The 27,076-nt window shown below is 40.3% G+C and overlaps 2 protein-coding genes across 4 annotated transcripts; both read right to left on the bottom strand.

The window, feature by feature from the left end:
* Positions 1-174: 174 nt before the first annotated feature.
* Positions 175-6,315, bottom strand: pomk (protein O-mannose kinase). Its single transcript, XM_086053612.1, has 3 exons — positions 6,169-6,315; positions 5,227-5,502; positions 175-1,246 (listed from the first exon to the last, which is right to left on the bottom strand). Exons 2-3 carry the CDS (start codon positions 5,494-5,496, stop codon positions 476-478), a joined length of 1,041 nt encoding a protein of 346 aa, XP_085909738.1. The 5' UTR covers positions 5,497-5,502; positions 6,169-6,315; the 3' UTR covers positions 175-475.
* Positions 6,316-18,287: 11,972 nt separating this feature from the next.
* Positions 18,288-26,870, bottom strand: LOC147135121 (nuclear apoptosis-inducing factor 1-like). Of its 3 annotated transcripts, XM_086054073.1 has the most exons (4): positions 26,316-26,870; positions 21,781-21,831; positions 19,288-19,638; positions 19,069-19,213 (listed from the first exon to the last, which is right to left on the bottom strand). In XM_086054073.1, the coding sequence occupies exons 1-4, from the start codon at positions 26,758-26,760 to the stop codon at positions 19,203-19,205; spliced, it is 858 nt and encodes a 285-aa protein (XP_085910199.1). In that variant the 5' UTR covers positions 26,761-26,870; the 3' UTR covers positions 19,069-19,202. The 3 variants fall into 3 exon arrangements, with proteins under 3 accessions (XP_085910197.1, XP_085910198.1, XP_085910199.1); XM_086054071.1 differs by having other exon boundaries at positions 18,288-19,638; XM_086054072.1 differs by lacking the exon at positions 21,781-21,831 and having other exon boundaries at positions 18,288-19,638.
* Between the last annotated feature and the right edge of the window lie 206 nt (positions 26,871-27,076).

The raw sequence follows: 27,076 nt of genomic DNA, 5'->3' as shown, positions 1-27,076 counted from the left end.
ATACATATATATATATGTGTGTATACATATATATGTGTGTATACATATATATACACACATATATATGTATATATATGTGTGTATACATATATATATATATATATATATATATATATATATGTGTGCATACATATATATATATATATATATATGTGTGCATACATATATATATACACACACACATATATATGTATATATGTGTGTATATATGTATGTATATATATATATGTGTGTGTATATATGTGTGTATATATATGTATGTATATATATATGTATATAAAAAAAAGGGTTTTACAGTTGTTGTTGTTTTAATTGTAATCAAAATTTAATTGTAGTTCAATTTTATTAGATCTTATCGCCCAACAAAAATATCCAACCAGATTAAAACAAATAAATGTACTTAATAATGTAACCATTAAGTTTATATTACACGATAAACTGTCAATACATGTAGGCCTACTTTTAAAATGAGATATCAAAGCATTTCTCTGAACCCAGCATTGTCTCGGGCCATGTTGCTGTAAACGGCCTTGTAAACCATCAACACGTCCAGGGCTGATGGGCGGAGTTTAGGGTCTTCTGCCTTACACTCCTTATGAATTTGAAAAAGATGGAAGTGGATCAAATCTCCTCCAGCCACTCTTCCTATCAGGAACTCTACCACATCTGGGATCTTCCAGATATCAGTCATTTCATCATACTCACGCATGAGATCGTCTGAAAAAGGCTTCCCTATGTTAGTGAATGGCCATAGCTGCTCAGGCGCTACAAAGTCACCGCTGAGCTCCCTGTGGCCACATTTCACCAGCAAGCCCCTGGATTTGTCCACCTCAGGCAGTGCATCCAGGTCATTCACCACCAGGTGAAAGTCATTTGTGAGCAAAAATTGGGAGAGGGTTTTCTCCAGGGTGTTGGAATCACACATCACCCTCTGACCAGCTGGGCTGTTGTGGAGGTAATGGAGGATAGAGACGTAGTCTATTGCCAACAAAAGCCGCGTCTGCCAAGTGTTGCGATGTTTTTGCTGCTCCTGTGCCAGAACTGCATTCAAATTGAGAAGTGAGCCCAGTGGATGGTACTCTGTGACCAAGGTATGGTCTTCAAGGCAAAACCCCACCAACTGTACCACCAGGGGACCCTGCAGTGCCTTTACCATTGACAATCCGTGGATAAAATCCTGAGAGTAATCCAGAGAAGACAGTTTGGACACAGCCACCTTTTGTCCCTTCCATTCTGCCAAGTAGACCTAAGGGAAAAGAACAGACGTAAAAGAGTTTAGGATTAACATGTATGTGACTTGGTAATTCAACTCAACTTTACACAGGCCCCAGGTTTCAGACTCTTGGTTTTAGATAAGGCGCAAGGGGGCCCAAGTCAGCAGGATGGGATGTACCGTAGCTTCCGGACTATAAGCCGCACCGTCATATAAGCCGCACCCACTCTATTTTTAGAACATTTTGGAAAAAAACTTAAATAAGCCGCACCTTTATACAAGCCGAACCTATCTATGTTGAAAACCTTTATATTTACTGCATTTACAGAACGATCATGAACTGTAAATGTACATGTACCTGAGCAGATTCTTTCCTAACAGTGCCTTTTAACACTGCAGCAACGTTGCTGATTAAAACGGAACAGAACCAAGAGAAGATAAACAGTAGCTACTTAGTGTCATTTCACTGCCGCTCCAGTTTGTCAGCTAATGTCCACCATCTATTGTTCTACTACATTCTACATAGGCACCTGTCTTGTTTTATGTTAATAAAGTCAGCCAATCTAACACACGGCGTGCTGCCAACTGTACTAAATCAACAATAGCATTTCACATCGAAACAACAGAACAGACGTAACATCAGCCAATCGCATTCATGTGTACTTCAGGGACCTCTAGGAAAACATAAAATCAAAGCATTACAGCACCTAATGCAATAACCTAGTGCATTGCGCCCTCGCCTGATAAACTCCTCCACCTGCAGTCACATCCAGTTAATGGGAAATGTATTGTATTGAATTGTGGTGTCATTCCGGTTAGAGCGCCCCGAGCGGTGGAAGAAAAATCCACAGAATAGCCACACCGGACTATAAGCCGCATGGCTCACAACCTAGGTAAAAAGACGCGGTTTATAGTCCAGAAAATACGGTACATGGGAACAAACGCAATAACTTTTGTTTTCTTTTCAGTGAAATTCAAGAAATTCAGTGCCATCCAGAAATTGATTTCCTTCAGACAGGACAAAAATGGCCTCAATGACAAAACATATTTTTTGCTCAGGGGGACATAATCTGACTGTCATTGTCATCCTCATAGTAGTGGATGGAAAAACCATGTTTTCTTTGCCTTTTAGCGTATTACAAAACCATTTTCCTGATTACAGTTTATTAACCAATTGCTCATGTTTGTTTGGTATACTTTGATGAGAAAAAACACAATTATACAACAATTAATATCACACAAGAGTGATTAATATACTTTGTCACCAACCTTTGTGAAACCGATTCAGTTTCTGGTTCAGTCATTGATTTAGAAAGTAAAAGCAGATGTTTGCAATTGTCTTATTTTGATTAAACACAAAATATAATCAGTCTGCTTTCATGAAGGACTAAAAAAAAAAATCTGAGAATAATTACTTTTGAGAGGCTGACATTAGAGGATATGGACAATTTTGAGTTAAACAATGTCTCTAACCGATTATTCGATGATTAAAGTAGTTGATAATCGATTAGTTTTAGATGAATTGATTGATTTTGACACCTCTATGTAGCAGAATTTCCAAATTCAGCACTCTAAAAACAGTTGGGTTAAAAATAACACAATTTAGGGTAAAAAAAAAAATGGACCGACCAACTACTTGGGTCAGTTTGACCCAACTTTCTGGTTTGTTTTCTGCAAAAACAACTCCAAATATTGGTTGTTTTGTACAAAACACCATAAAATGGGGCTGTGTTGTACAAAACAATGCAAGACAGTGGGTTGAATTGACCCAATTTGTGGTTCGGTCCATTTTTAACCCCAAATTGTGTTATTTTTAACCCAACTGTCTCTAGAGGTAGTCTGTGTTTAATTCCACATTAATATTGGATACCCAATCAGTGGTACGTGAGCAAAATGGACAGATGTAATAATTTAGTTCACAGATCAAGAACCTGTGGCATGGCCGCACCAAAATCACAACAGCCTTGTGTCAACTCAAATGTCTCATTAAAACCTCAGAAGACTGAAGAAAATAATCAAAACTGCTATAGCGGGTCTGAATACTATTCTTGTTCAGTGTGTTGTTACTTTCACGTTTAAATGCCTATAAAAGGGTACTTATCCAAAGGAGCCGTTTTTTGTGGCAAATGTTATGAGTTATATATATAACAGAGGCAGGTTTATCCTTTTTTTTTTCATTTATTTTCAAGTCAACATCTATATTTTATGTTAAATTTGAGTTAAAAAGAAGACAATCCCTAAAAATTAATTGTTCAAATTAAGGAAACAAAATTATTATCATCAGTACCAGACATTTTCAGACCCTCTTTTACCCTAACGTTTGAAAGAAATTTGAAAAATATAAATAAATTCCTGGGATTGAATGGCTGGACAGTGAAAAGACATAAATATGTCTTTGGGATTGAATGAGTTGTTAATAATACTGCTCAGCAGCAAATTTTAATCAGAGATGGCTTTATTCGCCCCTAAAAGTATTTTTGATGGTGAATAAAAAAAATGTCTTTACCTTTTTTTTCTAGCACATCATATTTTCTTTTTTTTGTTTTGTTTTTGTTTGACCTATAAAAGTGTGCGCAACACAGATTTTACCATGCATTGATTGTAATTAGGGGTGGGCGATCTGGCAAAAATATCAGATCCCGATTTTTAAAAAATAAAATCACGATCACGATTTTAGCACGATTCTTTTTTTACATCGTTTTTTAAACACTAATTTGCACATTTCTGACCATTTTCCTCATGTTAAACAAAATAAAACATATTTAAAATGTGTATGAAACTCTAAAAGAAAATATGCATTTTAAGTCAGCTAAGCTTTCTGAACAGGTTTTAATTTGAATAGTGACAATTTTTATCAAGATGTGCAGTGAATGTAAACATAAAAGGTAACATAAAAACACAGCTCGTAACGCAGGTCTAGTACTTTGAAGAGTCTTTTAAAGCCCTCGTTTTCCACTGTTTTAATGTGAATCATGTCTTTAGCAAGGGAATAAGTCACTGCCTCAGTTACTTCTTTACACTGCTTGCTTGTTTTTTTTCATAAGGAGTGCTCTTGTTAAATGGCTGTGTTACCGTGGGTTGCGTTATCTTGGAGCTAGCGGCTGCCTCCGGCTACCAATGGTCTGATCTCCGTTTGCTTTGGCTGTCGGCCCTGACATCCGAACCGAAACTCTGCAAATTTTGCAAACAACTGGTTTGCTCTTTCTCCTCCAAGGAAAAAAAATCGACATTGTGGACATGGAGTTTCTTTTCGGGACCAACTCTGCTTCGTGGTGACTTTTCGCTATAGCTCCCTGCTGTATACAAACAATCAGGGAGGCGGGGAGTGTCACGTACGGTGCACTGTGCCTGCTGTGATTGGTTGGTCGGGTATACGCGTCAGCGGCTTTGCGCCGCCATCGAGCTGAACTGTATAGAATGTGCCATGTAGACGATCAAACGATCTTCCGGCTTTATGAGATCGTGAACACGTTGAATCGCTTAACGATCTAATATCGTCATATCGCCCACCCCTAATTGTAATGCATAGCTATGTTTCAAAAAGAAATTCCAACGGTTGATGACCCTAACCCATAATTCATAAATATCTTACATATTATATCATCATTATTATGAAAACCAGATGTGCTAGAAAAAAAAAGAGGGCGTTTGTTTGAATCTGTGCAAAAAAAAACAAAAAACAATAGAAAAGTTTACTTGCAGCTCTACATATTGGGTAAGGGGGTGCTCATGGTAAGACAAAAAGATCCGGGGGTACACAAGCCCAAAAAGGTTGAGAACCAGTGTTTTAGATGACAAATGAACTGTGGGTTTAATCTGCGCTGTTAAGTGCCTGTACGTTTTACGCCCTTGTGGTAGATTTTGAGAGGTCACAACATGATATGGGATTGACTTACATAAAAGTTGAATAGCATTGGAAGAGGATACAGAAAAAAAGTCAATTAAGTTATTTAGTTTAAGGCCAAGTTAGTTCACACAATAAAACAGACAACATGTAGTTTCAACTACTGTACCTTCTTCACTGCCCCCTGGCCAATGAGCTTCAGCTTGCGAACTTCCGCTTCTATGAGAGCACACGGAAGCCAAGGGGTGCAGTTCTTCATCGTTGGCATTTTAAAGTGTTGCGCCACACACCCAATATGGGTGGTGACTGGTTGTCCATCTGACTGATACACAGAGTCCAAATACAGGTAGATCAAGATGTTGCTGAGGAGTAAAGCCACAAGGCAGATTGCCACCACTGGAGTACTCTGGTAGAATGAAGTGCTGCTTCCACGGCTCATGTTGCACTGTAACCAAACAAGGAAGAAACAAAGAAATAATAACATGCTGGAGCTAATTCAAGTTTCAGTAAACCTGCAGCATCCTAAAGAATCAGCATCCATCTTCAGTTGAGGGGTACATGCTTGCATGATGACACAAAATAAGGGTGTGCTTCAAGGGTTTCATTTTTGATGAAGGTATTGATTAATTGATTAAGAACATGTTTTTCTATATTCTTGTTGAACAAACAACTGTCAATTAGAACATTGCAAAATTGCAACTGCTGGTTGACAGTAAAACTGAACTATGGCTATTTCTCTGTTAGCTTTTTTGAATTTCATCAATTTTCAATCAATGTATTTTTCTTCATACATTATACCGATTTATGTTGACATGATGTGTCAGATTTCGAAATTTCAGAGCCTCCCTTTCATTTTACACGAAAAAGGCGAGGGAAACGGAGAACGGAGAAACTTAAGAGTCATATATTGAAATACAATATACTTGGGATCTGTATGTAATGCATATTATTAAGATATTTACTTCAGGTATTAGCAACATAACCAAAGTACAGTACAGTACACTAACTTGCAAACCCAATGATCTGACTTTAGAATGCCATGTTCCTGAAAAATAAGAAAGCACCGTTTTACATCGGTAACCGACGTGAGTAGACACAACACAAAACTTACCTACAATCCCATTGGGTCACATGGTAATAATCAGAATCTGTTTGTTTCATAATCACAACACAAAAAAGAGTTTATGACCTGTTTGTTCGTTACATTGCCAGTCGTACTGTAGCGTATGAGAGATCTTGCATTTGACGGAAAAGAAACCGGAAACACACAATCACTTCCTGTAAAGTCTTAACAAAAAAAAGCATAAAGCTATGGCTTTGCTTTTCGTAAGTGATGTATTATGATGAGTGTTATTAATAATAGTTTTTTTAACGAATGATACATTTCTAATAAAGTATATATTTGTATTCATCTAACGCTTTCATTAATAAATAAATTAATTATTCAAGACGTCAAGCTGACAAGAAAATGTGGGAAAACTCTATTTAGCACCTTACGGTGACATATTTTATGCAGTCCTCGAGAATTTACAGCAATCTTAATACGTCATTAACAATTAGTAACTGGAATTGGATCAAACACTAAGAAAAAAGGGGGTTCGCTTATATACATTGCTTTTACTTTGAAAATGTAAGAACCCGGACGGATCTGCGTATGTTTCTGACAAGATAAATCCGATGTGCATGACTAAAGTTAACGCCATAATACTGTTGACAGGAGGACATCTACGCCATGCAGGTAACCAAGCATTCGTATTTACATAACCTTAGGAAAACGGACAGTCGTCTGGCCAAGTGCAGAAGCATTCTTATGTAGTCCACAATTGATGCATCTCTGATGCAACTTAATTGGCTGCTATGACGTTTGTAATCATTGAAAAGCTATTTTCGTCTAATGCAGTGTTTTTCAAACTCTGTGCCGCGGCACACAGATATTGTCAGGTGTGCCATGGGAAATTATCTAATTTGTGTGTCTGTGCGGTCAAGCGCCTGGCAGCGTAATCATGTATTTACTACATTGTAGCACTCTTCCATACCAGCAGGTAGCAGCAGCAGGTTGTCAAAAAAGTTTGAAAAACACAAACCAGTGTTTTTCAAACTTTTTTTGAAAAACACTGCATTAGACCAGTGTTTTACTATTTTTTATTCTGGTGTATTTTCTTAGAATATCACCCAAATGGTTCGCTTTCATTTATTTTTTCAAAAAAAATGTACCGTTTACTTGTCATCTTTTCAAAATAAACATTAAAAAAAAAGGTGTTTTTTGTACCGAAAATAACTGTATACCCAACCGAGGTTTCCAAGAAACCGAACCGAAATGTGATTTAGCGTACCGTTACACCCCTAATAAAAACCAATATTTGGAACCTTGGAACCAATATTTACATGAGTAAAATCTTGGAATTAATGTGGAAAAAACTAACATTATATTTCGATTCAAAGACTCTTCTAATACCTTCTTTGATTCCTTGAATATGATTCGTTTCCTTACAGTTGAACGATACAACTAATATGGTATTTGAATTTGGCTGTCCAAAGTGTGCAAATTATTTAGGATTTCTCCAATGAGCTGTCAGGCAACTTTTTAAGGTAAAACTACGTAAAAGTCCGTCTTTAACACTGCCGCTGGACCTGACAACATCTGTGGGCCCTAAAGTACTGTGCTGAGCAGCTGGGGGAGGTGTTCCAGCGGCCGTTCCAAACCTACGAACTGCTGCACAATGCCTCAGAAGTGGAAATATTCCACAATCATTCCCATTCCCAAGAAGGGTCCCACCAAAGCATTAAGCGACCTGAGGCCGGTGGCCTTGACCTCTCTGATAATGAAGGCGACGGAGAGGATTGTCAAGAACTCCATCACCCAGTCTGTTGAACCCTTGATGGATCCACTGCAGTTCGCATACAGGCCCAGCAGGGGAGTGGACGATGCCAAGATATTCATCATGGAGACTATCCACACACATCTGGAGACCCCCAATACCATTGCCAGGCTCCTGTTTGCGGACCTCTCTTCTGCTTTCAACACCATGCAGCCACACATCCCTGCGGATAAGTTAAGAACCCACTTCAATTTGCACCACCAACTCATCGTGTGGATTATTGACTTTTTAACCAACCGGTCACAGAGGGTTCTTGTTAACGGATCTTTTTCCAACATCCTCCACACCTCCACCGGCTCCCCACAGGGCTGTGTCCTATCACCTCTGCTTTATATCCTCTATACCACAAATGTCAAAGTCAAGGCCCACGGGCCACATCCGGCCTACTAGAAGGTTTTCTACGGCCCCTGGGATGACATTTCTTTATTATTAGATCCGGCCCGCAGCAAGCCGGTGTGGGTAGCACATCTGATCGGGTCCTTCGCGCCTGCCGAAGACGTCACGCTTTAAAATATATTGTAGCCACTTCAAAGAACACGCCGTCAGACGTAGTTTAATTATCATGTTTTTATTAGTCCAACTGGCTAATAAGGGCCGCAGCCGACGCCAATACAGTACGACAACCGTTCAGTCAAAAAAGAGCAACGGCTCCCTGGTTCGTCCTCCGCTACTCTCGCTCGCATCCCTCCCATCCAGCCGCACGATGCATTCATTAACCCTGGAAACAAAACAACTTGGCATGACACAAATTCGACCACAACACAGATAACCCAATTCATTACACTATTTCTGTAATATATTTATTTGCATCAATGTTTGCCACCCCATGGCTGCTCTACATGCTGACTGAAGACTTCACGTCACTTTTCGTGGCTTTCAGAATCGGATTGTGGTGAAAAGTTATTTGGAGTAAAACACACTTCATTAGAAATACTTCATGTTAGAAATCTCACGTTGTTTCTTTATTAGTAATTGTTGGCATTTGATAAATTCATTGAGTTTCGACGTCGTACTGAGATGTCCCACACTGAGCAGGCATTGAACGCTATTCGAGCGGCTAAGTGTTGCTAGTGAGTGACTTTTTTTTTTTCTCTTTCCTCTTTCGACACAGCTCATAGTTTGTTTGTACCAGCAAACTCAGTAGTTGCAGATTGCCCGTGTTTCACCACGTTTGTTGTTGTGTGTAAATGTTAAAAGGTGAGTTTAATCATTCAAGTTCGTGTCAGGTAACTGCTGTACATAATAGCCTAGTATTGTTCTCGTGAGTGATGTCACGATGAACACTAGTTAGCTATTTTGGCTCATATGCTAACTATTCTAGTGATGAAACGTGTGAATGTGTATTTTATGTATTGTTTGGCTGTTTAATTGCTTAATACAGTCAATTGTAATGTTTAGGCATATTGTTAACTAATGGATATGCAATGGATATCTTTGTGTTGTTGCAGACCACAATAAATAGACCTCAATAAATAGACGTGTCAATTGGAATATGGACCTGTGTTTTCTGACAGGAGCACCCACAATCATACCTTGCCACTCTAAAATAGAGTCAGCTGGAGACATCAGACCAATCATATGATCCTCTCCGTTTTACTTCACATTATGTACAGTACACACAATTTTGCAGTCTTAGTCAACCAGAAAATTGTTTCCAGTTTAGCAGGAGAAACGCAAACGGAAGTGACGTACGAGCTGCCTCGCAAAAGTAGCAGTAATGTGCTTTATTTAATTTTTTTATTTAGTAACTCCGAAGATAAAAACACAACAGCCAGGGGGGTGACAAACATAGAGGCAAATAGATATATTATAGAAATTTGAAGCGTGACATCATCAGCAGGCGGGAAGGACCCAATCCAATCTGGACATTTTAAAAAATTTCAATGAACATTCTATCAGTCCGGCCCTCGGCTTGTCGCAAACAACAGTTTTCCAAAAATACCTTAACTTGGGATATTCCCATACACAATGAATTAAAGTATCCTTCGCCGTCAAACATTTTACACGTGTATCTGGAATGTATGTGTATTTTATTTATTATTAATTATGTAGGTCCTCATTAGCCAATTATGTTGTAGCGGTTTCTTACGAGTGTTTATAGTCTGTGATTGCGCCCTCAGACAAGCTGTTGCCCACTCATCCTCCCCAATATCTTCTTTCATATCTAAACTCCATGCTGTCATTCAGTCATGACTAGATTCCTTGGCATGTGAGATGAGTGTTGTGTACATAAGTGAAATTTGCCGTTTCCCCTAGCTGTATATGTTTCAGTACAACATCCTCAAGGCAGGATAGCGGTGGCACATGCAAACCCTGGCCAAGATTTCACAAAATGAAGTGTTTTAATTGTAAATATTTAAAAAGATGTTTCTTGGGAATGGCGTATGACAAGCAAAGATCATCAAACCTTCACAAGGCACCTTGAACATATAGATCTCCGATTTTTTTTAGTCCCCTATCAGCCCACTGTTTAAAACCGCCATCTGCCCGGCCAGGAATAAACTGCGTATTTCCCCATATTGGAGAAAATTGGAAAATAGTGGGTGTATCACCTATATGTCTGTGAGCTTTGAACCATACATCAATAGTGTTTCTTAGAAACCTATTTGATGTATTTTTCCTTAAATATTTAAAGTTGGCTGAATACAAATACCAGAGCTGGGCACTTTACCCTTTTTTGCCCGTCTGGCCACGACCCTCCACCCTTGACCTGGGTACCCTTCCGGCCGTGCCCCCCCGGCCATATTCATAAACATTGTCGGGCCCCGCCCCGTTCCGACCCCCCCCCCCCCCAAAAAAAAAGTGCATGATGCCCCCGCGGGAGAGATGCTAACGGAAGAGGTTTATTTAAAGACAATTAGCTGGCTAACTTACTATTCAAACCCGCTGTGGACACATTTCAAACGAGCCACTTACTCACGTACTTACCCAGCTGCGTGTACTTACTTCCATTGCGAGCCCTCGGGTTGGTTTTGTCGTATTTTATAATTATTTGTGTCCAACAGACGACAAGTCTGCAAGCATTCAACAAGTTACTTATTTTACACACTTCCCGATTTTGACAGTGGTAGTGGGAGTGACTGAAACAAATTTTGGCAAGATAGTCATCTTGATTAGGTTTATCCGTCCTATACTCGATAGAGGCATTGTTGTCCATTTATCAAGTAATTCACGTACCTCTTTCATTAACGAGTTGTAATTTGTCTCAACTACCGTATTAATTTGGGGGGTGATCATATTTCCAAGAAAGGTAAAGCCCTCCCTTGCATTGAAAAACGGTGTACTTATCACCGGATTAATTCTTTCATATTTGTTCAATAAAAGTAAAGATTTTGCAATATTACCTCTATATGCAGAAAACTCACCTAATTTTTCTATTAAATGTAACAATGCTGGAATATGTCATGTCACCTTCTAAACCGCTTATCCTATATAGGGTCGCGGGGAGTTGCTGGAGCCTATCCCAGCCGTCAATGGGCGAAGGCAGATTACACCCCGAACTGGTCGCCAGCCAGTCGCAGGGCACACATAGACACTGTCACTGAGTGGGAATCGATCCCACGCTGCCCGCACACAACTCAGGCGTGTGTACCACTACACTATCAGCTACAATGCTGGAATACTATTAGCTAAATTTGACAAAAAAAAGAATCACATCATCCGCATATAATGATAACCTATGTTCATAACCCCCAATTGTTAAAACTTGATAGGGTGCCTTCAGCTCTAACAAACATGGCTAAAGGTTCTATGGCCAAAATAAACAACAGTGGGGAAAGAGAGCAGCCCTGACGAATCGAACGTTTCAATTTAATCGGGCTTGACACATTGTTATTCGTCTTAACACTTGCTGTAGGGTTTGTATTCAATAATTTTATCCAATTCAAAAATGTCCCCTTAAATTCATATCTTGGTAACAAATTAAACAAATAAGGCCATTCAATCCTATCAAATGCTTATTTAGCATCTAAAGACAATAGTGCTGACGCTAACGTTACACTGGGAATGAATTATATTTATATTAAGGACCCTCCTAATATTATGAAGTCCCTGACGAGTACATGCGAACCAATTTTGATCACTGTGCAGCAAGCAAGGAATATGGGGATCTAACCTATTGGCAAGAACTTTACACAATATTTTGGTGTCCACACCCATAAAACTGATTGACCTGTAGGATGAGCAATCAGTTGAAGTCTTTAAGTTTTAAAATATTAATGTAGCCAGTGTTAAAGTTGGTCAGTACCAAAAGACTTGTTAAACATATCCAAACAAGTGCTTTTGGAAGGTTCTATAGAACTCTATTGGTAGGCCTTCAGGCCCCGCAACCTTACCTGAATTATACTTCCAATGGCCAGCAAAAGCTCTTCTTTAGTTATATCATATCACACGTTGCGATGGCATAGTTTCCCACACGGAGAGGAGAGAGAGGATGCAGCACGCAGCTCGTTGCTGCTGCAAAAACAAACTTGTTTGGCAATGAAATTAATTGCACTGTCTAGTCAACTCGGTCCCTTTATGGTTGTAGGAGGCACGATATCTATTGTTGTCACTTTCTTTTTGAAGTGAGGCCCCCCGACTTGGAACTCGACTGTTTCAAAACAACTTGTGTCCGGGAGTATATTAAGCTGCGTGCAGCACTCAAGTATGACGGTGCCACATCAAGGTGGAGTTCATACACTTCTTCTGGCGTCTTCCCTACTTCCGGAAATACGCCGTAGCAAACCTGCTGTGTATAGTGGTTTGCTGGTATGCTTTTATTTTGAAGGCCGTGAACGAAGGGAAGTGTGAAAAATAAATAAGTAACTTGTTGAATGCGACTTCTGGCCGTCTGTTGGACCCAAATAATTATACAATACAACAAAACCAACCCCGGGGCTCGCAATGGAAGTAAGCACACGCAGTTGGGTAAGTAGTAAAGTACTAGTGTGTCCACAGCGGGTTCAAATAGTAAATTAGCCAGCTAATGATCCTTAAAAAGCTTCTGCCGTAAGCATCTCTCCCGCGGCGGCGTCAATCACGGACACTTTTTTTTTTTTAGGCCGGGGGGCAGAACGGGGCGGGGGGTGATAATTTTTATGAATAAGGGCGGGGGGTCGCGGCGGGAAGGATACCCAGGTCAAGGGTGGAGGGTCGCGGGCGGACCGGCAAATAAAGGGTCAAGTGCCCAGCACTGCAAAATACTGTAAAGCTAGTAAAGTAAAAAATAACAACCCTTGAAGTCCCGTGTGGTTCCCCCGACCCCACAAAAAAACCCAAGTATCCCAATAATTTCTTCCGGTGTATGAAAAATTAAAGCACAATATCCTTAACACTTATTAATGTAACTGTTGCGATAATCCGCAACAATCAACTATATAGACCTATAATAAGCATAATGTCCACCAAATATGGTAGAAGGAAAAATAGCACATTTTTTACAGGACATAAACGTAAGCGAGTTATCTGAAACTGCTGCCTTGGCTCTGGATGTACCAATCCAGGATTGGGAAATTAAACTGACGATCTCATCCTTTAAAAATGATGAATGCCCAGGACCAGATGGATTTATAGATGAATTCTACAAGTGTTTTCAAGAAGAAATAACTCCCAGATCAGACTGGATTTATTACAGGGAGACACTACGCTAATAATTTAGGCGGTTACTTAATGTGTTATCATACCAAAAACATAGTAAAATTACGACAACGGTGTTGTCATTGGATGCCCATAAGGCAATTGACTGAGTATCATGGAAATATTTAATGCATACGTTAAAAAAATTTAAATTTGGTCTTAAATTTATAAATTGGATTGAAGCGATTTCCCACAGACAGCTGTTAGAGTCAATGGGTGTAGGTCCACAAGGTTTTTTTGGAGCATGGATGTCGTCAGGGGTGTCCATTGTCACCCCTGCTTTTTGCCATTAGTATCAAGCCGCTAGCTCAATTTATCAGAGATGATGATGATATAAGAGGAGTATCAATAGGTGAGGAAGTACATAAGATGTCCCCGCATGTGGATGATGTCCTCTTGTATTTGACGGAGCCATCCACTACAATTCCACGACTCATGAATCGGATATTACTATAGGGGTATTATTCTGGTTATAAGATTAATGTTGGTAAAACGGAGGCTATGGATGTACTGGGGGAGCTAAACGACAATGTCGCTTTCGCTGGCCAAAAGACAGCATAAAATACCTGGGAATTTATATTCCACTTTCGGTGGACAATTTGCCTGAAGCGAATTATGACAGAATAATTATTATTGTTAAAAGTGATCTCGTCCGTTGCCCCTTTCTCTCCTTTGATGTATGGAAGCTATCCGTATGAATCAACTCCCAAAAGTGATTTCTTTAGTACCTGCAAATACGATCTTTTTTGATATACCATAATATACCTATGTTTTGTGAATAGGTTTTTGTATTTATTTCAACTGTTACCAATCAGAATTCCAAGTTCAAAATTTGCATAAATTGATAAAATTATGTCTAGATTCATATGGCAGGGGAAACGCCCCCAGAATAAGTATAAAACACTGAAGGAAGAGTGAAGGAAGAAGGTGGATTTAATTTACCCAATCTGACGTTTTATTTTTGGGCAGCACATTTAAGAGCACTGATTAAATGGATGCAAAATGATGTGCATACAAGGTCGGTGGGCATTGAACAATCAATGTGTTCCGTACCATTGCAAGCATTGCCATTTATTAGTACTCCAGTTAACGGTCTAGCAAGATGGACTAAAACTACACTTGACATCTGGAAGAGGGTTTGAGTAGCCTTTAAATTACCAATTCAGATTTTGCGCTGGCTAGAATTGGGCATTTGAAATCCTTCACTCCAAGTAGTCTTGTTACAGGCTTTTTGAAATGGGCCGACCATTATCTCATTTATGTTCATCAGTGGGTTGAGAAAGTGGGATTATTGTCATTTGAACAGTTAAGGAGTCAATTTCAACTCCCAAAAAGTGATTTCTTTAGTACCTGCAAATACGATCTTTTTTGATATACCATAAAGAATGGGAGAAAATATTGAATCCATTACCAATTGAGACTTATTTAATTAAAGCTCAAAAACAACAAGACGACAATAAAATTATTGCAAAATTATATCAAATATTAGTATCAATGGCACAAAATAAGACAAAACAAAGATGGGAGGCGGAGGCGGTTCAGGCTGTGTCGGATGAAAAGTGGAAAGAGGCGTTTATAGTCTACAAATTCAAATACATGGAAAGAATTTAAATGGCAATATGCTGTAGATGCTTCAGGACCCCAGATATTGTGGCAAAGATGACCCCGAATGTTCCTAGCTTGTGTTGGAGGCACTGTGGCACAGAGTTGCCAAATCAAACGCATGTCTTTGGTCCTAAAATACAGGGTTTCTGGGGCGTTGTGTATGAAGCAATAAATCAGGTTGTCAAAATGTCAATTCCTGGGGAGTTAATGGTGGCCATACTTGGTATCACACCACCTGGGGTGCAGGGAAGAGCGGCAAAATACCTTCTGAGCGGCAAAATACCTTCTTGGTTGCAAACAAGAACACCCTTCTTTGATTCGTGGATTTTAAAGCTGAGAGAACTGAACTTATTCCTTGAGACTTCAACTACATATTTTCAAAACGCTGTGGGGCCCTGCGGAGGATTTAATACGAATGTATGAATAGGCAATATGTTTTTGCTTCTGTTTTTTTTGTTTTGTTTTATGGTTGCATAATGGTTTGTGTTTGGCTGCGCCATCATTGTAAGCATATTTCAGATTATTGCTGCAAGGAAGGCTGTATTTCGGAATGACTGTTTCACCTTAGTGACTTTTATTTTATTACATGTTGGGATGCGTACAATTGTATGAATGTTGTGTCATAGTTAAGAAAATCCCTTAATAAAATATAAGTTCCAAAAATAAAAAGCAGTGTACACAGTAACTTTCAAAGAGTACATCTTACTCTAAAAAGACCACATTTGGTCAGAGTAAAAAATTACACGTAAAATTATTTTTTAACTATTTTGTACTTTTACTATATTATAGACAAATTACACGATTTACGTAGTCACAACAGACAGTTGAGGGTGTCCAAAATGTTTTGTTCTTCCTGGGCAGGGGGGCATAATAGAAATAATTGAGATACCCTGCCTTAGCCAGTAACCTTTTTTTTCTTTTCTTTGTAGGTGTTGATGGCTTTAGCTTTTCTGTATCTAAATCCAATTTTAGGCACTTTCTCACCGTTTGGTCACAGACTCTACTTACCGCCCATTTGTTTTGCTGTGCATTTTCTGTTTTTAAGACATACTGTATTTCTGTAAAGGGACAATGTGTAGAATGTTTAGATTTTTCAAGTGCTCATTCATTTTAAAAAGCCACTATTCATTTCAGCTCTCCAATTTGTGATCACTCCTGTTTAACTTTAGACTAACAAGCAGATAGTTTCTGTTGCAGGTGTTCATTTTGGGAATGGAAATTGACAGGGTGATTCCATAATTTCTTCCTCAGAACTGAGTGATGCCATTTGTTTTCCTGTGCTTGTGCTAAGAATGACTCCCACATGTTTTCCCTTTATTTCTTGTTGTGTCTCTTAAAGCCAGAAATACAATTCTACAAATTTAAACAACTGAATGAACATCCTTTGCGACCGGTGATTGCATAATTTACTGCCAGGGGTTGTAGTCAGTTTCCTGGAATACGCAATGTCCTTTTATACCCATGGAGGAGTTGAGTACATGGAAATGCATATGCAATCCCATTGGACACTTTGACCAACGTTATTCAAGCATTCGTTCAACATACTCATAAAATCTAATCTAAGATAATCATACCACCTGTAATTGCAGAGGGCAAAGGTAAATTGTATTAATCTGGTGATGTCTGAATAAATTTGGTATTAAAGTATTTATGCAAGTTAGACTTTTATTGATGTGTTACTGCAAGATCAGGGGTGGGCAAACCTTTTGACTTGCGGGCCACATTGGGATGTAAAATTTGACAGAGGGGCCGGCCAGGAACATTTGCATCGAGTGTTCGGGCCAGATAACACGCAAATAAACGAACAAGCCGACTGACTACCAGTGTGCACTGATGGCTGCGCCTTTCAAACGTGCAAAAGAGGTAGTACGTTTTTGTCAATGATAATGCACGATGCGGCGCTTCCACACCTGTTCATACTAGTCCTCTCCTTGCGTTGTGCTCTATAGCGACTCCGTGCTCAAAAGCTCCTCAATTATCTCAAAACCTTTCGTACTTTTTTCTATTTGTGATAATAGATATTCATGTATTGAACAATAACATCTACAACAAATCAATTAAACTATTATTTGTCACTAAAATGTGACTAATAACAATATCAATAATTTAAACCAAATGAGCCAGAGGATGGAGTAAAAATAACACATTACTATTAATAAAGAAGAAATAATGCAAACAATAAATCTCTTACAGATTAGTGTGAAGCAAAGTTCTTTCCAATGAACATCACAAGGAACGAACTTAAACAGTAAGAAACAAAAATAAAAAAATTGTATTGGTGTTCCTTGTTAAGTGTTTTTCAAAAACGCAAACCCTGCCGCACGCCGCGCGATGAGTAAAAACGCGGCTAGACAGAAATATATATATTTTTAAAACTGAAGAGGAAATTAGTGGAGGATGTGAACGAGAACCAAAAGAATAATTGGGATCAAATTCATGATTTGTATGTGCCCGACAAGTAAAGGTGGCTACATTTTGGCTACAAGCGTTCACTATTTTGACCCATTTGAAACTCAGAATGTGGTCATGGCTAAGAATTGTTTGCAACATTGTAACTATGGCAACGGTGCGCACGTTCGGATCTAGTGTTCGCGCCGGGCAAAGGCGGACGACGCCGGCGGCCGACGGCGAACGACGCCCGCGGCTAGCTGCGGACCGAAAAAATAATTTCAAATTTATATTATTTATATCATTCATATTGTATTGTATATATTGGAATATGGTTAGCTGACTCAAATCCATGATTAATTATGATTATAATACGACTAGAAGGGCAGCACGGTGGACAAATGTTTAGCACACCTGCCTCACTTTTGAGATTGGGGGGTTAAAATCCAGGTGCAGCCTCCCTGTGTAGTGTTTGTCTTTTCTCCCTGTGCTTGTGTCCCCCCCCCCCCCCCCCCCCAAGTACTCTGGCTTCCTCCCACATTCAAAAACCGTACATGGTAGATTGGTCTAAGTCTCTAAATTGTCATTAGGTAAAAATGTCAGTATGAATGGTCGTTTTTATGGCAACGAGTCCAGGTTCTACCCGACCTCTCGCCCCAAATCAGCTGGCATGTTCAGGCACACCCGAAACCCTTGTGAGGATATGTGAAGATAATGCTAGAAGAAAAATTCAAAGAATTGATTCAAAAGTCATTCTGTTTTTAAAGGTGTTTTTTGACTCATTTTCAGAAATTACTGCATGTCATAACGTAACCCGCATAACAGCACATTTTCAGTCACTAACCCTCCTTCTAATTTACTTTAAAGTTTGAAGACAACTCAACCATATTTTTTTCAAGAATATGTTCTATGCAAGCGGACTAGTTCAAACAGGGAATTCTGATTAATATTGCGTTCTTGGAATATAGCAAAATCCACCCCTTTTTTGCCATCTCTGGGGGCGGCCGGAAAACGGCTGACCTGTTTTCTGAAGATAAGCCATGATTGGTCGTTAGCTGACCCCGAGCAGTTGTGATGTCATTTTCAGTCCACAGAAGTGCCGAAATGGTCACCCCAGAGAAGGCTAAAAACGGGTGGATTTTGCTGCTTAACTCATATTCTACAAACGCAATACTAATCAGAATGCCGTATTTTCAACTCGTGGAACATATTCTTGAAAAAAATGTGTTGGGTTGATTTCCACTTTAAAAACATAAAAAAAAAAAAAAAAAAAGGCAATCAAAACATTGGCTTTTGGCCAACTATTTTCCATTCATTCTTTAAAACAACAAGACTGGCTGGGGATGACCTGTGGTATTCTGCTTAAAAACATCAATTCAAATATCATGGTCAAATGACGTGAATGCAAAGCTAAAATCATACACATGCGCTTCCTAAGGCAACTGATAAAATTGAAGGCTTGTTGAAGTCTCTGTGCAAGGGATTCGTCAGAAGAATGTGCAATGGAGGCAGGTGGTGGTGCCAAGCAAATTAAAGAGTCTATTGTGTCTCCTCCGTGTGCTGGGGAGCAAGTGGCGGTGTCGCTGGCCTGCTCTGTTCCTCTATTAACGCCCCATCAGGTGTCACTCCTGCTGCTGCGCTGTGCAAGTTTGTGACCTCAGTCCCACTCTGCAGGAATTTGCGCAAGTCTTTTAGAGCTGGCCTGAGCATCTGCACCAGTGCAAGGAGTGCAGCCTGAGTACCTTCCAAGGCCTGGGCTTGTCGCTCCTGCGCAAACGCCTGAGCCTCCTGGGAGTGACGCATCATCTGCAGCAACTGGTTCTGACCCTCCAGGTGTTGGGCAACCTGCCGGATGTGGACATTGGTGACTCTCTGCTCCTGTAGAAGTCGAGCCGAGTTGAGGGCAATGCGGCTCTTCAGCTCCTGCGGTTTAGCATGACCCTGAGGAGGAGGCGGCGAGGAAGCCGAGGATGACGCCAACACCTCCACCGGAGCCTCAACGGTTGCCACCATAGCTGGAGTAGAATCGGTCACGGTGGTGGTGCAGTACTCCACTACGCCTCCGTCCTCTAATGCATGGTAAGCTGTTTCAGCTGGAAAATGAAGCAAAGAAAATTTTTTTCCTGAAAACTTGAATCTGTGATTGCATTAATTTACCAGACCACACCACAATTAACCACAAAGTCCTCTCAAAGCTGTTAAACTCGGGAAATTTTCAGTACCACAACACACATGCGTCATTATGACTGTGGCAAGAGAGCTTGCTTTTTCCCCATTGTGCTGTGATACACTTTTTTTTTTATTGTGACATACACTACATAACACACAATCATTACTTTTCCAACCTGAATTTCATTATTTCTTTGTTTTTTCTCAGGCTCACCTACCAATGAAGATCCTCAAAACGATCCTCATTCAAACAAACCTACAAAAACTAGACAAAAAAATGTACAGGCTGACATGGCATGGCAGGCATGCGACAGAAACAGTCTGAAAGAAGCTTTATTTTGAAAATCAGGTGTCCCCACCTGTGCCCGTGTCAAAGCGCTCATCTTGGTCACGTGATACAGGGAAAAAAAATTTAGGCCACAAACTACCAAAACTGAATGAATAAATAATACGTAGGTGTCAAACTCATGTCCTCAAGGGCCGCTTTCCTGCATGTTTTCCGTCTCTCCTTGCTGCAACACACCTGTTTCAAATGATCAGGATCGTATCAGGCTCCTTCAGAGCTGGCTAATGAGCTGATCATTTGAAACAGGTGTGTTGCAGCAAGGAGGGACGGAAAACATGCAGAAAAGCGGCCCTGCAGGACCGGAGCTTGACACCTGTGTATTAAAGGGATATGTCACATATGTACACGATTTGCAGCAGTAAAAAGTTAAGAATTTGTCTGTAATTAATTCGATAACTTATTTTCCATTTACATTTAATAGCTTTTAAAAATAATATAGCTGGCTGCTATGTTCATTAAACACCTCACTAGACCATCACGTGTATGTTATCTTTGGACTAGACTGCACAATGATATCCACAAACAGCTAAGCCAAATGGAATGCATCTAGAACGGTAATTCTGAAAGAGTGAAGCCATATCGTGCCCAGCCAACACTATGAAATAAGTCTACCGCATAAGATTTCACTTTTGATGTAAAAGATGCACCGCCGGGCCGGCTGGTCTTATGTTGGCACAAAATACACTTTGGAGAACGAGTGGGATCAGGAAGTGGAGCAGACCCGAGCGACACATGCAAGGACAATGCTGTGATTAATATGTCCTCCGATCTTACATGTATAAATTTCAGAGTGCTGCTTTGGTCTGGTGTCTCAGCAGCATAATTTACGAGCGCGGACTCTGCTCCCATTATGGACCTAACGCCCCACAACACCGTCGCATCCGATTTGAGAGACAGCAAAAAGCAGCTACTCCCTCAGGCAGTTAAGCTCATCTCCCCTTTCTTGCTTGTAAAAAATACTCGACACGGTGTTGTTTTTTAATGTCACCTCCGTGGGGTGTCTCATCTCCAATTGCAAATCACTCCTGGTTCCGGAAATGTTTACTGCACATGTGTGTGTGTCTGCCTGTCCTTGTGAACACCGGGGACTCGAAAAAACTCACCTAAGTACACTTTTTGTAAAAATTGTGGAATAACATGCCAGTGTGCATATTGCTGTTTCTGCTCAAGCCTTTGCAATTTTTTGCAGTGCATTATGGCATTGTTTTTCTTTGTGTCCTCCTCCTCGTTGTCCAATGTGTGTCCAGCAGTAAAATACACTTTACGTCTTGTTAACCCAACACGGACATACAGGTGTGTTTAAACTGTTGCCATAAAAGTGAAATATATCAATATAGAGGTGTATTTTTCCAAGCTAAACTAGTTAATTACTACCAATCAAGCCACATGGAAAATGAATGAAGCCTTCCTTCATACTACTGATAAAAAAAAAAGGTATTCAAATGATGCACCTTTATTTTGCAAATCCATGGCAATTAAAGTGTTTCGAGGCACATTTGGTTTGCCAAAGACTGAATTGATCTCAGTGAATGTAAACTTCACAGAGAAGTGTGACAAGATGAGGGACGTGATCATGTCAGTAAATTGATTAGATATAGCATTTCAAAAAAATGAAATGAGTGTTATATTAAACATAAAGTTCATCCACATTGACTACAGAAGGTATACAATTTCAGAAATGTATTGAGGGACACAGATTACAGAAACAAAAACAACTTACCACTCAGTGTTTTCGCCTCATCACAAACTGTTACAGAAACTGCTGGAAGAGCTAAAATACAAAAAGACAGAGAGTAAACAAATGATCATAAGCGATGATTCCTCGAAAAAAAAAATAAAAAATGTAAAGCAATGGGGTGGCATGGTGTTCGACTGGTTAGCACGTCCGCCTCACAGTTCAGAGGTCGTGGGTTCGATCCCGGCTCCGGCCTCCCTGTGTGGAGTTTGCATGTTCTCCCCCGTGCCTGCCTGGGTTTTCTCCGGGAACTCCGGGAAATTGCCCCTAGGTGTGATTGTGAGTGCGGATGTTTGTCTCTGTGTGCCCTGTGATTGGCTGGCAACCAATTCAGGGTGTCCCCAGCCTACTGCCCGAAGACAGCTGGGATAGACTCCAGCACGACCCGCGACCCTTGTGAGGGTATCGATAATGGATGGATGTAAAGCAATGGATTAAAGTAACATAGTCTCCTTTGAAACTGTTTAGGCTACAAAGATATAGTTTCATAATCAAAGAACAGTTTTCCTATCAGTGTGTCAGTCGAATAAATCATATTGACACACACACATTGTATCTATACTGGACGTGGAGGTCGTGCTGGGCGGAGCTACAGGGTGGCCAGGGGTGCCCTGGGTCGCCCATACCTAGGGAAAAATTTTAATTTCTGTGATTTTCTGCCATTTTGTGGGATGCAGTTTTCAGAGACCCCTTGATACTCAACCATTTTTTAAAAAATATTAACTGCATATTTAAATAATAACTGTAGAATTGATCTCAATGCAAACTCAAAAACAATCAGTTTTAAGTAAGGAGCATTCAAGACTTGGTCAACATCAATCAAAACCATTACTTTCAGTTTCTCACCATAGCAAACAAGCAACAGGGCTGGGAAGCCATTGTTTATCATACCATCCACAGTCAAGCTTTCATGAACACACAATATACCAATCTTGCCCAACACACTCAAGCAGGAACAAACCTAAGTAAAATGCAACAGAATTGTGAGACTTCTGTGTCATGGTGCTTTTTAAATATTACTTGGATGAATGGGCCATTGGTAGCACGGTGGTCGACTGGTTAGCACGTTCGCCTCACAGTTCAGAGGTCGTGGGTTCGATCCCGGCTCCGAATTGAAGGGCTTGCAATCGTTTATTTTACAACCTTATTTTACAAAACATTAAGTCTCCTGGGCCACAAGAGGGCGCTCAGGGTTAGCGGATCAATGCGTCTCTTCCATAACATCCCCCTTTCTGAGTACATTTTGAACTACCTGTATAATGTAAATTCGAAATGTTTGAATGTAGAATGTAGAAACAAAGACTTTGCACGTAATTGTAAACCTTGTTCGATGTCTCACTCTGTAATAACAATTTTCTTAATGGACCGATCAGAGGAGCAACAATTCCTGATGGGTGCGTGGCATGTGTTGCAGACCTATCGCTACAGCACAATTCGTCGGTTACGTGAATCAATGCGGCAGTTGTCGCTCGCGCCGACGCGAGAGTTTAAAGAAGCCTAAAAAGAAGCTTTTCACTGAGTATGCTGAGATGAAATTTGGCCGCCTCGCAACCACATCAAACGCATGACGGCCGATTTATGGGCCGGACTAAAATCCACTTCCGGCCATGCTTAGTGCAGCCATTTTTTTTTAATTTGTCACCTCCCAGCCCCCCGCCCCAAAAATGGGCATCCGGCCGGGCCGGAGGGTCCGACCGTTCTGACCCAGAGGGTCCGACCTGTCCGACCCAGGGACGGACTGCCCAGCTCTGGCTATTGGCAAACTAATAAGTGCATGAGATTGAAGTAGGCTATGAGATAAGAATGACATTATCTAGTAAATTTAGCTTAGCAAAATTTGCTTTTTTAATTAGATTTGTTCCTGCTTGATTATGAGTGTGGTGGCCATTGCTCTGAATATGTGTGAATTTTATTTCATGAAACCCTGACTGTGAATGGTATGATAACGAATGACGGACATGTTGTGTCACCCGGGCCACCTGAAAAATTTCTGGATACCCCTGAGGTCATCTTTTTGTCCATTCCAAATAGACTCAATGATTTTGCTTTCAACAAATAGGCAAAAGAGGCTGATTTGGTATTTGAGGCAGCTCCACTACCTTTTCACATGGAATTTAGTATTAATGAGGGACTTTCCACCCAACGACTCTTGATAGTGGACAGAGGCCTCTCTGATCAGCAGCTTGGCCGTTTTTGCAATCCAAAAGAATGATACCATTCGTGGTTGGGGCGTGCGACTAACTTGGAACACAAATAGTTGATTTTTTCCCCCTCTAACTCAGGATAGTGCGGTCCTAACTAAAACTTGTTGAATGCACTGATGAAGCCTGCTCGGGTGAGAAGCGAAATGTTTTCTGAGAGAACTGCAATAGTCCAGTTGCTACAGATTCAATGCCCTGAGAATGAAATGACCTGGATGAATGAGAATATTCACAGGCAGGGATATATATACATATATATATTTCAAAATATTTTTATTTGATACTTTATTTTGCTGTTTGTAATGTTCAAAGCAATATAGTGACCACTGTGAATGATGGGTATTTTGAACCTTCAGCCCACCAACTGCAATACAGTGATCCCTCATTCATCGCGGTTAATGGGGGGACAGAACCCGCCGCGATAAGTGAAACTTGCAAAGTAGAGTCGGACTTATGATGATGATTATTATTTTATATTATATTTATTGTAGTTTTATTTGGGGGGATTTGCGCCTCTGCTACGCTGTTGCGAACCCCAACATGGTTCCCACACTTCTAAATACTTGTTAAACAAACAATTTAACTATAAAAATGCATAATGAAGAATATAAATACCAAGCTTGCAGGCTGTGATCAGAACTTAGCCATGACCGACCGCGGCAGCTGACGAGCACGACGGAACGTTCGCTAAAAACTACGTTAAAGTTTTAATTTTTATCATAAAATTGACTTACCTTAACTAGAATGCCATAGTGTAATTTATCCAATCCTGCACTTTAAAACGCTTGTTTCCATCGTGAAAACTGAAAGTAAAAGCGGCCGCTTCTTCTTCTTCCCTCATTCTTCGCCTGCTTTTTCTTCTTCTTCTCCTCCTACTTCATGTCAAAAACGAAGAAGAAGCATGGCCGCCGGGGATTTTGCATTAACTTTATCTTTGCACAACAACATCAATAAAGTCCTTTAGATAAAATGCAATGCGGGATTGTAGTTAAATTAAGCGGTTTTAAGACAACCTAAGACAAAAATAACAAACACTTTCACACTTTATTAGTCTTAAGTCGTCCGTGCCGCTGGTCGGCCGGGAGCGCGCTGCGCTCACGAATTATAAACACAGCAGTTGTACTGTACTATCTGATTTTTACAAAACTTTATTAGAGCAAACACATCATTACAAATATGGAGGAGAAAGTATCCGGCTTGACTCTGACTAAATCAACGGCACATTTGAATAGTGGACGAGACTAAGCGAGAGGCTGCAATGACGCGCACCGAGTCAGCTCATGTACAGTACAGTGTGTGGAAAAAGTAAATCCACGTGTGCTCTTGTTGGTCGATCTCGTGCTGGAAACCAGCCACCGCCTTTTGTGAGTGCCTGCAGGTATGTACAAAGTCTCCGAGTCAACTCATATCTTTGAAACAATGCGTCTTTCTGCAATATAGCTCCCAATATGGCTGTGTTGTTTCATTTTTAATTTATGAATGCTTCTGAAAAATCCGCAATGCACTGAGAGCGCGAAAGTTGAAGCGCGAAGTAGCGAGGGATCACCGTATACTACAATCCACCTTCCTTCACAGGATACGAAAGAAAAATATTATGGTGAGATGGAACATGCATCTTGACCACCCTCTGCTGGATAAAAGTTGGGATTGCCGCTGTGACAAGTCAGAGTTGGCCTTTTGTTCATTCAATATCTAAGAACTTAATCAAACCCTTACCATAAACTGTAACGTGAAATAGACAGACTTTCCCATAACTATTTTTTCTGCTCTACAAGTTTGCATCACTGATTTGCCCCAAACTTTGTTCAGGAGGGACTTAAACATGTTTTTAAGGAACATTTGCATACCAATCTCTGAGCAACAACTTTATTTTCACACCTGTTCAAACTTAACTTTGCTCTTCAACGAAGTAAGATGATCATAGACGTGATTGAATAATAAAGATTCTTGATACTTACATGATTTGTATATACAGTAATGTAAAGGTAAACAGCTCAGAGTTACAAAAAGTTTGGAAAGACGTGAAAAACAAAAGCTATTTTAAATACATTAACAAAAACATATGATGCCATTTATGGTTGAGAATCTCAAATAGTAAACTACGAGAAACTGAAAAAAATGCATTAAATCCTAATTGTAACTAGGACCATGCAGGCACAAGACTGAAATATGGTGTTTGAGTCTTGATCAAATAAAGCACATGAGCTGAGAAAATTCTTTCTACACATTCTGGGCCGTGTATTAAGAACCCGCCTATACTAGTGTACAGGAAATAAGGCTGGAGCGGCCCCTTGCGTATGCAAACATTTGTCAACTTACTCTCTGTGAGTGTGACGGTGGTAGTGGCGTTGGCTGTGACGGGCAAAGTGATCTCAGTATCCGAGTCTCCTGCAGGTAAACTGATGATAGTGGCTTCTCCCAGGAGGTTACAGATCCTCTGCTGCATGGCAGTGAGAAGGACGGGAACGGGAGTGCAGTCGGTGGCCGTCCCCTCTATTGCAGCCCGCGCCTGGGCCACTTTCCTTCGGACCTCCGTCTTCATATCGGACCACTTTTTCTTGACCTCAGGCAACTCTCTAGGACAGGTTGTGACAGCGTTCACCTTTTTGAGGATCTCCAGCCATGCGTTGTTCTTAGCCATGTGGGTGACTCCAGCATTGAAGTGGTTAACCAATGTGTGCTTTTGTTTCTCTATTTCTTCCACAATAATTTCAACCTCTCTCTCCGAGAAATTCATTTTTCTCTTTTTCGCGACCGACACCATAATTGCATAAAGTCCTATTTTGGAGAAGTAGTTGTGCGTACTATACGCAAAAATAGTACTCTATTGATATGCGCAACGTAATGGCTTCCAGAATCGGCTTCTTCTTCCTACTAACCAGCGTACGTTAGCTAGCCAATTGATCCCGCCCCCTCACGATTCCATTGGTTGGATGTCTTGTGATCATTCGATACGGCCCCTTTCTATTGGTTACGTAAAATGCCAGTCATTGAACGAGGCAAACAAACTATGTGATTCAAAGCCCCCCCAAAATATCAACCATAGCTGGTTTATATCCTCGTTTTTGTTAGGATTTGTA

The sequence above is a fragment of the Filicampus tigris genome, chromosome 15 (assembly GCF_054856515.1).
Source record: "Filicampus tigris isolate MCC_2025a chromosome 15, RoL_Ftig_1.0, whole genome shotgun sequence".
In the NCBI taxonomy this organism is placed as follows: Eukaryota; Metazoa; Chordata; class Actinopteri; order Syngnathiformes; family Syngnathidae; genus Filicampus; species Filicampus tigris.
The sequence above is the reverse complement of the archived record's forward strand: the minus strand, read 5'-3'. Positions and strand labels throughout refer to the sequence as shown.

Excerpts from the sequence above, each read along its gene's own strand:
- LOC147135121 (XM_086054071.1), bottom strand. The coding sequence starts at position 26,760 with ATGGTGTCGGTCGCGAAAAAGAGAAAAATGAATTTCTCGGAGAGAGAG. Across the intron at positions 21,832-26,315 it reads CACCGTCACACTCACAGAGA|CTCTTCCAGCAGTTTCTGTA; the intron begins GTAAGTTGACAA and ends TTTGTATTTTAG. Across the intron at positions 19,639-21,780 it reads TGAGGCGAAAACACTGAGTG|CTGAAACAGCTTACCATGCA; the intron begins GTAAGTTGTTTT and ends TTCATTTTCCAG.
- pomk (XM_086053612.1), bottom strand. The coding sequence starts at position 5,496 with ATGAGCCGTGGAAGCAGCACTTCATTCTACCAGAGTACTCCAGTGGTG. Across the intron at positions 1,247-5,226 it reads GCCAGGGGGCAGTGAAGAAG|GTCTACTTGGCAGAATGGAA; the intron begins GTACAGTAGTTG and ends CTTTTCCCTTAG.